At 43.7% G+C, this 12,201-nt stretch overlaps 2 protein-coding genes and 1 non-coding gene across 12 annotated transcripts in view; 1 reads left to right on the forward strand and 2 right to left on the reverse strand.

Annotated features, from left to right (window-relative positions):
* ZFP14 (ZFP14 zinc finger protein) overlaps positions 1-12,201 on the reverse strand; it is a 225,154-nt gene that overhangs the window by 94,226 nt on the left and 118,727 nt on the right. The window lies entirely within an intron of this gene.
* The window catches only part of ZNF568 (zinc finger protein 568), an 86,110-nt gene that overhangs the window by 63,543 nt on the left and 10,366 nt on the right, over positions 1-12,201 (forward strand). For 9 of the 10 annotated variants that reach the window (XM_073885234.1, XM_073885235.1, XM_073885236.1 and 6 more), the window contains one exon: positions 3,380-3,429. The exons of the other annotated variant lie outside the window; for it this stretch is intronic. In XM_073885234.1, coding sequence (XP_073741335.1) covers positions 3,380-3,429 — 50 coding nt within the window. The remainder of the gene's footprint in view (positions 1-3,379; positions 3,430-12,201) is intronic. 10 annotated transcript variants of the gene reach the window in all.
* Positions 8,728-8,800, reverse strand: TRNAT-CGU (transfer RNA threonine (anticodon CGU)). The gene has a single exon. It is a non-coding gene; the product is annotated as a tRNA-Thr (tRNA).

The raw sequence follows: 12,201 nt of genomic DNA on the forward strand, positions 1-12,201 counted from the left end.
CTTTTGGCCTATCTTTATCAGATTTTTGCCAGTTAGACAAAATTAATTAGAAAACATTCCATCTTGGGGCACCTGGGTGGCTCAGCTGGTTCAGCAACCGACTCTTGATTTTGGCTCAGGTCACGATCTCAGGGTCCTGGGATCAAGCCTGGCATTGAGCCTAGCAGTGCAGAGCCTGCTTGGGATTTTCTCTTTCTCTTCCTCTGACCCTCCCCCAATTCACATTCTCACTGTCCCTAAAATAAATAAATAAATAAATAAAATCTTAAAAAAATAAAAAAGCACTCCATCTTTTCCCAGGATCTGAATAAACTAAAAAATTAATCAAAAAGTAGCTAAAAATAACTATCTGGTGATCTTTCTAACAGTACTTTTAAATATATATTTAAATTTTATTATAGCTATTCTGTTCAGGTTTTCTACTTCTTAGTAGAAAATAGTAATTTCAGTTTTACTGGAAAATCTAAATTACCTCTACTGTGGTTATGGAGTTGCTCCTAACAGCCTCAAAATTCTTTTAAATTCTGTTTATGGTTTAACCTTTCCCATTTCTAATGTTCTTGTTTTAATTTTTGTTTTTTTATTGTTTATGAATATTGTGTTTCATTTATCTTTTTTTAAAGATTGCATTTATTTATTTGACAGAGAGAGAGCACAAGCAGGGGGAGCAGCAAGTAGAGGGAGAGGGAGAAACAGGCTCCCCTTTGAGCAGGGAGCCCCCGAGTGGGGCTGGATCCCAGGACCCTGGGATCATGACCTGAGCCCAAGGCAGACATAACCGAGCCACCCAGGTGCCCCTCATTTATCTTTTAGAACCAAACTGTGCTATTTAAAAAATCTGGCCCACTTTGTTTTCTAGTTCATCAATTTCAGAGTCTATACTTTTTATACTTCTTAAAAAAGATTTTATTTATTTGAGAGAGAGAGAATGAGAGATAGAGAGCATGAGAGGGAAGAGGGTCAGAGGGAGAAGCAGACTCCCCGCTGAGCCGGGAGCCCGATGTGGGACTCGATTCAGGACTCCAGGATCATGACCTGAGCCAAAGGCAGTCGCTTAACCAACTGAGCCACCCAGGCACCCTACTTATTTTTTCTTTAACAAAACTGAGTAATGTTTCATAAGGACATGATAATGGCCCCAATATAAGGGAATACTCTTAAAGTAAAAAAAAAAAAATCACAATTACACATTCTAGCAATTAACTGTTAACAAATGTTAGTGTAACTTTCCAAAGATCTTATGACCCAAGTGCATTCCTATCTGTATTTATGTACTTAGAAAAGGTTTGGAAACACTAATGCATGGCACATAGAGTTCAGTATTGGTACTCCGTGATTTCTACTCGGGACCTAGGTTTATCCTCCTTCACCTTCCCCGTGGCCTTCTCAGACCCCTGCATCCTGAGCTCAAGACTGCCACCCTTCCTTCAGGTTCTCCTCTGCCACATTCCCAACCCGTTAGGCTGAGACTACATTTCCCAAACGCCTCCAGGATGGGCCCTTACCTGGCGTCCCTGTGGCCCCGCCCGAATTGGGTTGAAAAGTCGGGACGCCGGGCTTCTGCTCAGCAGCAGTAACGACTAAGGGAGTACTGCGCTTTCTGGGGGCGCCGGGACTGGGGAATGAATTCTCAGCCGAAACTTGAGCACCCAACTCCACCAGGAAGGATCGTGGGGCTGGCTGAACAGCCCAGGTCCGGGAGGACTCCTAGTTCATGGTGTTAGCGGCCAGTAGTTCGCTCCTGATCCCGCTCTCAGAGCGCGGCTCCTCCTGGAGAGGACTCTGAACTGTCTGCTTCCCGGCTTTTAACTACGGTTGCTAGAAGCCTCTGGGCATTTCGTCGTGTGCAGCGAGGACTGTTGCACACGGGTTAATTTAGAGGACTCGGGTTGCGCTGCCGGCGGACCAGCCCACCCTTTCCTCCGCTGTGGGCTACATTTCCCAGAAGCCTCCACGGTCCACAACTTTTTTTTTTTTTTTTAACGTCTCAGCGGCCAACTCTTGCTGCTTGGACCTGTCGGTTCGCCCAGGTCCGCAGAGGATGCTCAGGCGAGATTGGGCTGTCAGTACTGGCCTTCACTGAAGGCCAGGAACACGACGCGACACTGGGCGAAGACTTGTACCGGCCAGGCTCTGGTTAGAATTTTCCTCCCCGGGACTACATTTTCCTGAGGGCTCTGCGGTATTTGCTACTTCCGGCCGAAGTTGGCTGGCCGGTGGTGAGTTGGCGGGAGTTCGGTCGCAAGGGGTCGGGCGTTGCGGGCCGCCTGACTCACTGGTTTGGGGCGGATTCGACCAGACTCGAGTGTGAGGACCCGGGAGAAGCGCACGGTGAGGAGCTGCGGGGCGGGGCCGGGGTCTGTCTGGAGTCTTACTTATGGGTGGTTGTCCGGCATTTCTAGGCTGCGTCCTCGCGCTCGAAAAGTAAAGGACGTCGGGGAGGTTGGGGCATGTCGAGGCTTCTACTCTTGACTCGGGGGAGGGAGGTATCAGCCGTGCACCTGCACGGGGTGGGCGAGTGGTTTCATGCTGTCTCTGGAGCTGGCTGGCAGTGTCTGGTGGTCCGAGGTGTCTCTGCTGGGTGACCTGCCTGGACAGAAAGTCCGTGCGATACTCCCCGGACGGGGATTGTGCGCCCGACCTCCATTGCTCGGCGACCGGTGCTGGTGGGGCTGTGGTTAGTAGACTGAGAGAGGCTCTTTACGGACCAGTGTTAGAGCCCCATGTAGCCGGCCGCGTAGCCGACTCTGCCTTTGGAGCCAGAACTGGAAAGGCACCTCCCTTTGCACTTTCTTGGTCAACGTGGAGTGGGGTCAGCGAGTGGGTGGGTTCTGGGGCAATCTCAGACCCCGCCTGCGTTTCGAGCCTTTCTAGCCCCCATTGGATTCTGGATCCCAGCCGAAACCGACAACCGAAACCGCCGCTCGCACTTCAGCACGGTGAATGGCCGCCTCCCAGGGGCTGTTTCTCGTGTCCCGTGGTTTTCTAGACCTTGGGCCCGGGAGACCCTCCTTCCACTTCCCTGTGCTGAGGGCTCAGGGGATCCAGGCCCATAGCGGTGCCCCCAGTTTTAGAGGACAGGAGTGTGGGATTTTGACTGATGGATCCACGTAGGTTGTGTTTTATCTGGGCTCAGTGTAAGATACAGGGCCTGGAAGAACCCAGTCAGGCTCCTATGGAGGAAGGAGGCCACAGTCTGGGGTTCTCTCCCAGGACTCCCATCTGGGCCCCTAAGGTCGCCTGCTTTGTGTGATGATAGGAGTGGGGGTGGGGTTACAGGCTTACAGGGTTTGCTCTGACTTGGCCTCGTCTGAGCTCCTGGAAGGGTCTGTTGTCTTATAGTTTCTTAACCCTTTTCCATCTTTTTCATTCTCTTAAGAATCCAGAAGAGGAGAGAAAAGCCACTGTACATCAAAAGTCATGGCGGAGGTAAGTTGTATTTGGCACTCTTTTCTTGGAAGGGGCTTACTGGTTTTCAAAACAGTATCTTGTTTCAGGATTCTATCCAAAAGATTAGCAATAGTGATTTGAAAAAAGGTAAGAGAGAAGGAAACCAAATTTATGGAGCAGTTTTCCTAAGCCAGACAGGAGTCTAAACCAGGGCTGTCTGGGCGCGCCTGGGTGGCTCAGTCGTTAGGCGTCTGCCTTTGGCTCGGGTCATGATCCCAGGGTCCTGGGATCAAGCCCTGCATCAAGCTCCCTACCCCGCGGGAAGCCTGCTTCTCCCTCTCCCACTCCCACTGCTTGTGTTCCCTCTCTCGCTGTCTCTCTCTCTGTCAGATAAATAAATAAAATCTTAAAATAAATAAATAAAAATAAACCAGGCTGTCTGCTTTACATACATTGTCTCATCAATCTAGAATTTCCATTTCCCTGGATTTTATTCATTCCCAGAATAGTTGTGACAGATGTGCCTCACTGATTTGGCAGGGAAGCTAAAGAACAGAATGAAGTTACTTGCTTCAGTCTCACTAATTTCTTTGTGGTCCTCTTCAGTCACATGCAGTGGCCTGTTTGCTTCCAAATTTCTTTCTTTCTTTTTTTTTTTTTTAAAGATTATTTGAGAGAGCGAGAATGAGAGAGAGAGTACATGAGAGGGGGGAGTGTCGGGGGAGAAGCAGGCTTCCCGCTGATCAGGGAGCCCGATGCGGGACTCCATCCCAGGACGCGATCCCAGGACTCCAGGATCATGACCCAAGCCGAAGGCAGCCGCTTAATCAACTGAGCCACCAAGGCGCCCCTGCTTCCAAATTTCTAACAGCCTGGAAGGCCTGCCTGCCCAGGTTAGCTCTACATACTTTTTTCCCCAAGATAGAAATAACCTAATTGCTCTCTTTTTTAAAAAGATTGTATTTATTTTTCAACAGAGAGAGAGACAGCGAGAGAGGGAACACAAGCAGGGGAAGTGGGAGGAGAAGCAGGCTTCCCGCTGAGCAGGGAGCCCGATGCGGGGCTCGATCCCAGGACCCTGGGATCATGACCTGAGCCAAAGGCAGACGCTTAACGACTGAGCCACGCAGGCGCCTTAATTGCTCTCTTTTTAATGACTAAAGTAATATAGGATTCTTGCAAAAATTTCAAAACTTGAGAAAGCTGATTAAGAAAGTTTGTCATCCTTGGTCCCACCGTTTAGAGATAGTCACGATTAATATTTTCAGATTTTGTGCGTATGTGTAGGTATGTAATTTTGTTTTCAGAGTGGGATCATGTTACTGATAGAAGCAACTAACTTGGGGTACCTGGGTGGCTCAGTCATTAGGCGTCTGCCTTCGGCTCAGGTCATGATTCCAGGGTTCTGGGATCGAGCACCGCATCAGGCTCCATGCTCGGCGGGAAGCCTGTTTCTCCCTCTCCCACTCCCCCTGCTTGTGTTCCTGCTCTGGCTATCTCTTTCTCTGTCAAATAAATAAATTTAAAAAAAAAAGTACCCAACTTGTGTTTACTTTAAGCTACTTTTGGTTTCAAGTTCTTTACATGTGTTATCTTGTTGAATCCACATTAATAACCCTGTGAGACAGGTAGGACTATTTCTTCAATTCTGTTACTCATTTTTTTTTTCCTTCACACTTGAACTCTGAAATCAGGACTGGTTTTACAATTCCTGGCAAGTCATATATTCATTGATGGCATTTTTTTCTGGTGTATAAAGTAATGGTGGCTAATTCTGAGGTACCACTAATTAGTGGTACCTCAGAATTGATGAAATATGGTATTATTTTAAGTTGACAGACGAGGACATAGATTCTATTAAGTCACTCCAAACTTACACAGTTAACAAGTATTACAACTGGAATCCCTCAACTTTGCCTACTTGTCAAAGAGTGTTTTCTTTTTTGGTTTATGTCGAGCAAGTTTAAATGTTAAGCATATTCTCTGTCATTTATAAGTTGTTTTAAAATATTTTTTCACAGTTAATCTGTTTTGTCTGTGTTTTAGATTCAGAGTTTTCAAAAAATGTTTTCTTCCTTTATGTCATGGCCTTCCCTACTACAAATATAGAAAAGTCATTCAGGGGCTCCTGGATGGCTCAGTCAGTTAAGCGCCTGACTCTTGATTTCAGCTCAGCTCATGATCTCAGAGTTGTGGGATTGAGCCCTGTGTTGGGCTCCGCGCTTAGCACAGAGTCTGCTTGAGATTCTCTCTCTCCCTTTCTCTCTGCCCCCCTCCCAGTTCGCACTCTCTAAATAAATAAACAAATAAATAAAATCTTAAAAAAAAAAAAGTCATTCACATTTTCCTAAAGTACTTTGTCTTTTGCCCAATGGTTCAATCTTTAAGCATCTGGTGTGAGATATGACCAGCAAGTGTTGGCTGTAAAATTCCTGATTTGGGGTGTTTATTTAGATTTTTCTTTTCTGTGACTTTGGAGTAGTCAATTTTAAAGAATGGCATAATATTTGTAGTATGTTCAGGGTGTTTTCCTTGGATGTGTCTGAGTGTGGCTCTTCATTAATTCTGGCCAGTTAGTTCTCAAGGGTTCCTTTCTCTCGAAAGACTAATAAAATACTCTTTGTATTTTGAATTAATCTGTTTCTTTCTTTCTCTGACTTTTCTTTTGAATTCTGTGAGAACTTACTGAGTCTGTTTTCCCATTCCCATCCTGGCCAGAACCTTCCTCAGATTCTCAGAGGAAAAACTACACCCTCCCCATCCATTCTTAGCACATTTTGATAAAGAAGAAACTTCAGCTTCCCTTGCCCTAAACCCTTGACAATTGTCCATTTCTCCCTCTCTTTCCTCCTCTCCTCAGAGAGGTGGATTGCCCTTTCTCTCTTTTTTTTAAGATTTTATTTCACAGAGAGAGAGGGTGAGCACAAGCAGGGGGAGAGGCAGGCAGAGGGAGAGGGAGAAGCAGTTCCCCGCAGAGCAGGGAGCCCAATGTGGGGCTCCATCCCAGGACCCTGGGATCATGACCTGAGCCGAAGGCAGCTGCTTAACCTACTGAGCCACCTGAGCGGCCCCCGTTCTTTGTCTTAATGAAAAGCTATGCACTGTTAAAAAAAAATGGTAGAGTCTTACCCTACTTTTGCTATGTGACCATGGGCTTCTTCATAACTTCCTCTATATAATGTGGTCATTATACAAGGTTTAGAGAATGTGACAGTGATGGAAATTCACCTGAATGTGTGGTTAAACTGGCAACCTGGAGTTCCCCCAACTCTCACCTCCTGGTCTCAATCCCATTGCTTCTGTCCCTTTCCTGTTCGTTGATCTCATGCCTTATGACCTCACTCCACTGTCCGCAGGCCAGATCAGACCTTTGTGTAGGGGTGGGTAGTGCATTGTCCTCTAATTGGGCTCCCTGGCTCTTTTACTCCTTGCCAATAAAATAGTCCAGTCACATCACTTCCTTTATTGAGTGAATCCCTGTTACTTTCAGGACAAAGCTTCAACTCTTTTATGTTCATTATACATTTACTATAAAGCACATTCTATATTTACTGGAGCACCAATCCTAGTATTGGAATAGAGCGGTAAGTAAAGATGCGTTTAGTCCTGCCAGGGATGACCTGTCATCCAAGACTTTTCCATTCCATTTGCCACCCCACCCCCAGGCAATCCTGTTAATGTGCATCTTCTTATTAGTATGAGTTTATGCAAAATGATTGTCTTGTGTTAAGACCCAATGTGATCAGGTTTTCTGAATCCTCCAGATACAGTTGAGAAGAATGTTATTTGAATTGGGTGCATTATTTTATATGTGACCATTAAATCAAGCTTGTTAATTTTGTTTGTAATTTAAATAATTTCTATTTTTACTGATTTTCTGTTGCGTCTATCAATTATTTCAAGTGATGTGTTCTCTCATAAAGAGGATTTGTCATAATTTTGTTCTTTATTTAATTTATGTGTGTGTGTGTCTATATATATATATTTTTTTATGTACACTTTGTGTTGTTTTTTTTGTTGTTTTTTAAGATTTTATTTATTTATTTATTTGAGAGAGCGAGAAAGAGAGAGAGCACATGAGAGGGGGGTGGGTCAGAGGGGGAAGCAGACTCCCTGCTGAGCAGGGAGCCTGATGTGGGACTCGATCCTGGGACTCCAGGATCATGACCTGAGCCGAAGGCAGTCGCTTAACCAACTGAGCCACCCAGGTGCCCCTATATATATTTTTTATTAGGGAAGTATACAAGTTATATTTTCATCTTTTACCTCCAGTCTTTCTGGATATTTATGTTTTGGATGTGTTTCTTATAAACAGCATATTATCTGGGCTTTGGTTTCTGACCTTTATCTTTTAATGAGATCATTGAGACCATTAATACTAATTGTTGATATAGGGGCACCTGGCTGGCTCAGTCAGTGGAGTGTGTGACTCTTGATCTCAAGGTTCAAAGTTCAAGCCCCATGTTGGGTGTAGAAATTACTTAAAAATGAAGTCTTTTTTAAAAAATTGCTGATATAATTGAAAATAAATATAAATAAATTACTTAAAAATAAAGTCTTTTTTTTTAAATTGCTGATATATCATTATTGGCTTAGTTTGTGCTTTGTATTCAACCATTTCACCCCTCTGTGAGTTTGAAAGTTATAAATTAGTTTCATTTATTTAGTGGTTACCTTAGAAATTTTAACGTATTTTAACTTACCAGTGTCCTAAACTAAAGAACATCTTTATGTTCTTGCTGAACAGTATAAGAAACTAGGATAATCTAACTGATTAAACTTATATTGTTGTCAGATGTTTTAATTCTACCCTTTTTTAACCCATAAAAGATTTTTATTTTATGTATTTTGATGTTAGCTTAGTTATCCACATATTTACCAATTTCTTTGTTCATTTTTCTTATATTTTAAACCTTCTACCTTGAGATCACTTTCCTTCAGATGGAAGTACATACTTTAATGAATGTCTGGGGGTTTGGTTTTGGGTTTTTTGAAAATGTCTTGATTTGCCCCCATTTGTGAAAGATAATTTTCTCCCAGCAGACTATCTCTGCTCTCTTCTGGTTTATATTGTTGCTATTGAATAACCATCTGCCAATCAGACTGGTGTTTCTGTGTAGATAATCTGTCTTTAATCTCAAGTTGCTTCTAACATTTTCTCTTTGTTTTTAGTGCTCTGCAGTTTTGATATAATTGTCTAGGGTTTCTTTTTATTTATTTTCCTTGAGACTCATTGGGCTTCTAAATAATGCTTTCTTTTGCTAGTTTTGAAAATTTCTTAGCCATTAGGTCTTTTTATTTATTTGTTATTATTATTTTTTTTATAAGCAAGCTCTATGCCCAACATGGGACTTGAACTCATGACCCCAAGATCACGAGTCACATGCTCTACCGACTGAGCCAGCCAGGTACCCCCATTTGGTCTTCAGTTACTGCCTTTTCTCAGTTCTTCTTCTTCCTTCCAGAACTCTTGGTTAGGTATCTGTTAAACCTCACTTTATCTTCTTGCCCTCTCTTATACTTTCCCATGTTGTCCTTTTTGATAGCATTCTGCATAATCTCTTTTTATATCTGTAGTCCAGTAATTTTTCTCCAGAAATATTTATTGGAGCCACTGTATGACTTATTTTCAAATATTAGGGTTTTTTTGTTCTAGAAGTACTTTTTCCTTTTAAATCTACCTGTCATTTGGGGCACCTAGGTGGCTCAGTGGGTTAAGCATCTGCCTTCAGCTCAGGTTGTGATCCCAGGGTCTTGGGGTCGATCGAGTCCCATGTCAGGCTCCCTGATCAGAGGGGAGCCTGCTTCTCCCTCTGTCTGCCATTTTCCCTGCTTGTGCATGCTATCTCTCTTTCTAACAAATAAATAAATAAATTCTTTTAAAAAAGAAAATCTACCTGTCATGGTTTTGTTTCTCACCATCTTACTTCCTTTTTGTAGTATACCTGTTTTATATTCTTTGTCATTATCTTTGTACTAAATGAATCTTTGCAGGTATGACATTTTCCCCCTAACATTTTTATTGTGGAAAGTTTAAAATATTATGGAAATTTGAAACAATTGCATGATTGATTTTCCTGACACTCTGATCCTGGAATTATGCCTCTGTGCATGTTTTATTTTTATTTAGTTTTTTGTTTAGGTGAAATTCACATAACATACAGTTAGGTCATACAACATACATTGTATAGTGTACAATTTAGTGGTGTTTAGTATATTCACAGTGTTGTGCTGTTTTATTTTTTTTTTTTAAGATTTTTTTATTTATTTGACAGAGAGAGAGATAGCAAGAGCAGGAACACAAGCAGGGGGAGTGGGAGAGGGAGAAGCAGGCTCCTGGCCGAGCAGGGAGCCCAATGCGGGACTCGATCCCAGGATCCTGGGATCATGACCTGAGCCGAAGGCAGACATTTAACAACTGAGCCACCCAGGTGCCCTGTTTTATTATTTTTGACATTTGGGTCATTTTCCTTGGAATTCTCTTATGGATTCTTGAGGCCTGGTTGAAGGTTGTTCTAGGCCAAGTCAGTGTTTTGCTTCTGCCAAGAGCACTGCCAAACCAGGGCGACCTTAAAGTAGATTTATAGATGGAAAGTTTTCTAGATTCACCTATATAATGTGCATGTGAGCCACAGACCTGTGGGAGGGCTGGCTTGTGGTTATAGTTCCTCAGGGGAAAATGTATTTCTTCCACCAGTTGCCAAGATTCAAGTCAGGCCGTTTTCCTTGTAGCACCCGAGAATGGGAGTGTTGCTTCTACTTTTTCTTTATTTTGTGGGTATGGTCTTAGATGTCCCAGGTCTTTGAAGTGCATAACCACTTAAGACTCCCATTTTGACCAGCTCTCAGCTTGGTCTCCTCTACCCTCATTCTCTGAATGTCAAAGTTCATGGTCATCTTGGCTCAGCAGAGGTTCTCTGGTAAAATAAATGTCAGTGGCTCAGGACACTCCTATTTGTTCTCAGCTTGACTCAGTTTTAGCTTCTGAAGATTACTTTTCTTCTTTTCCAGATCATCATTGCATCCCAAAATGTTTTTAATATTCAGAACATTATTTTTCAGCTGGTGATTTGGTCATGGTAACCAGTCCCCCGCAGAGTTTGATGTCCTGTGATTGTCTCTACTTTTCTGCTTTTCCTTCCTGATTCTGAGCTTTTTAAGGGCAGTTGCTGGATCTAAATCATCATGTCCCCAAGTGCCCACACAGAGCCAGAGTCATGGGGAATTTTGATATTTTTGGATAAAGGAATTTTGTTTGCAGAACTGCTTCTTTCCTCCCTTTCCCTTCTACCTTTGATTTCTCCTCATAGAGTGCTGTGTTCTGTAGTGACACACCGAGCAGACCAAGCATTTTCTCCTCTAAATGGAGAGCCCAGTATAGGACTTTTTCAAAGGATCATCAGAAATCCCCGGCTGCATCTCTGTTAAGAGCCGGAAGTGGGGGGCACCTGATGGCTCAGTCATTAAGCTTCTGCCTTCAGCTCAGGTTATGATCCCAGGGTTCTGGGATCGAGCCCCACATCAGGCTTCCTGCTCCACAGGAAGCCTGCTTCTCCCTCTCCCACTCCCCCTGCTTGTGTTCCCTGCTCTTGCTGTGTCTTTCTCTGTCAAATAAATAAAATCTTAAAAAAAAAAAAAAGAGCCAGAAGTGGAAGACTATCAGCTACAGAGTTGGAGAAATCTAGATTCACAACCCAAGGGGCGCCTGAGTGGCTCAGTCATTAAGTGTCTGCCTTCAGCTCAGGTCATGATCCCAGGGTCCTGGGATCGAGCCCCGCATTGGGCTCCCTGCTCCATATGGGAAGCCTGCTTCTCCCTCTCCCACTCCCTCTGCTTGTGTTCCCTCTTTCGCTTTGTCTCTCTCTCTCTGTCAAATAAATAAATAAAATCTTAAAAAAAAAAAACAAACCAACAATGCCACTGTTAACTGCAAATTTGAGTAAATGACTTTACTTATTTGAGCTAAAGTTTCCTTCGAATTAGGATTCATGGGCTTCTCCTGAGGATTCATACATATAAGTCACCAGAAACTTAAAGTGCTTAATTTGCAATAATTGTACTTGAGATGCATGAACACTGACTATCAGCAATAAGGCTAGGGGTAACAGTAAGAGGGAATAATGTCAGGCAGGAAAGCCAGGTTTAGAGAACTTATGATGTAGATTGGGAACCAGAATGTGTTGGCCATGAAGATTGTGAGAATTGTGGCTTGTAAAGCTATTGCAACCTGCATCCAGATGGTTGAGCTTTGCCAAGGCTACTCAGGACCTGCTGATCCTGGTGGGTTGTCTGGCTCAGTAGTGGTGGTTCTGGACAGGGTCTTTGTGGAAAGAGGTTTCATTTGGGGTTTTAAGGGCCCTGGTTCTGGGATATGGGAACAAAGCTAAGGAGGTACCTGATACACTAAGTCTGTTAGGCCAGAGAGAGGCTAGAGACCTCTGTTGCAGAAACTGTTGTCCGGGGCTGGGCCTGCCCAAGTATTCTGTGCTCCTGGGCCGGGGGCTTCACCATGTTTTGGGGATGACTCCATGACTGAGGAGCTCAGTGTGTTCCAGGTTGTAGAACAAGGATCTGCCTGGGCCAGGTCAGAACAGGCCCATCTGGGCTCAGATGAGTTGGGAAAGTTGTTTCCTCTAAATCCATTATATACAGTTGGATTCTCTGGGGTTCAGAGCCGGCAAAGTTTTGCTCCCCTCCCTCAAATCAAGAAAGACAGACTGTGTGTGTGTGTGTGTGTGTGTGTGTGTGAGAGAGAGAGAGAGAGAGAGAGAGAGAGAGAAAGGGAGAGGGACACACACTTTTTTTTTTTTT

Source organism: Callorhinus ursinus, unplaced genomic scaffold, assembly GCF_003265705.2.
Source record: "Callorhinus ursinus isolate GAN/ISIS: 27379988/994484 unplaced genomic scaffold, GSC_fseal_2.0 scaffold61, whole genome shotgun sequence".
NCBI lineage: Eukaryota > Metazoa > Chordata > Mammalia > Carnivora > Otariidae > Callorhinus > Callorhinus ursinus.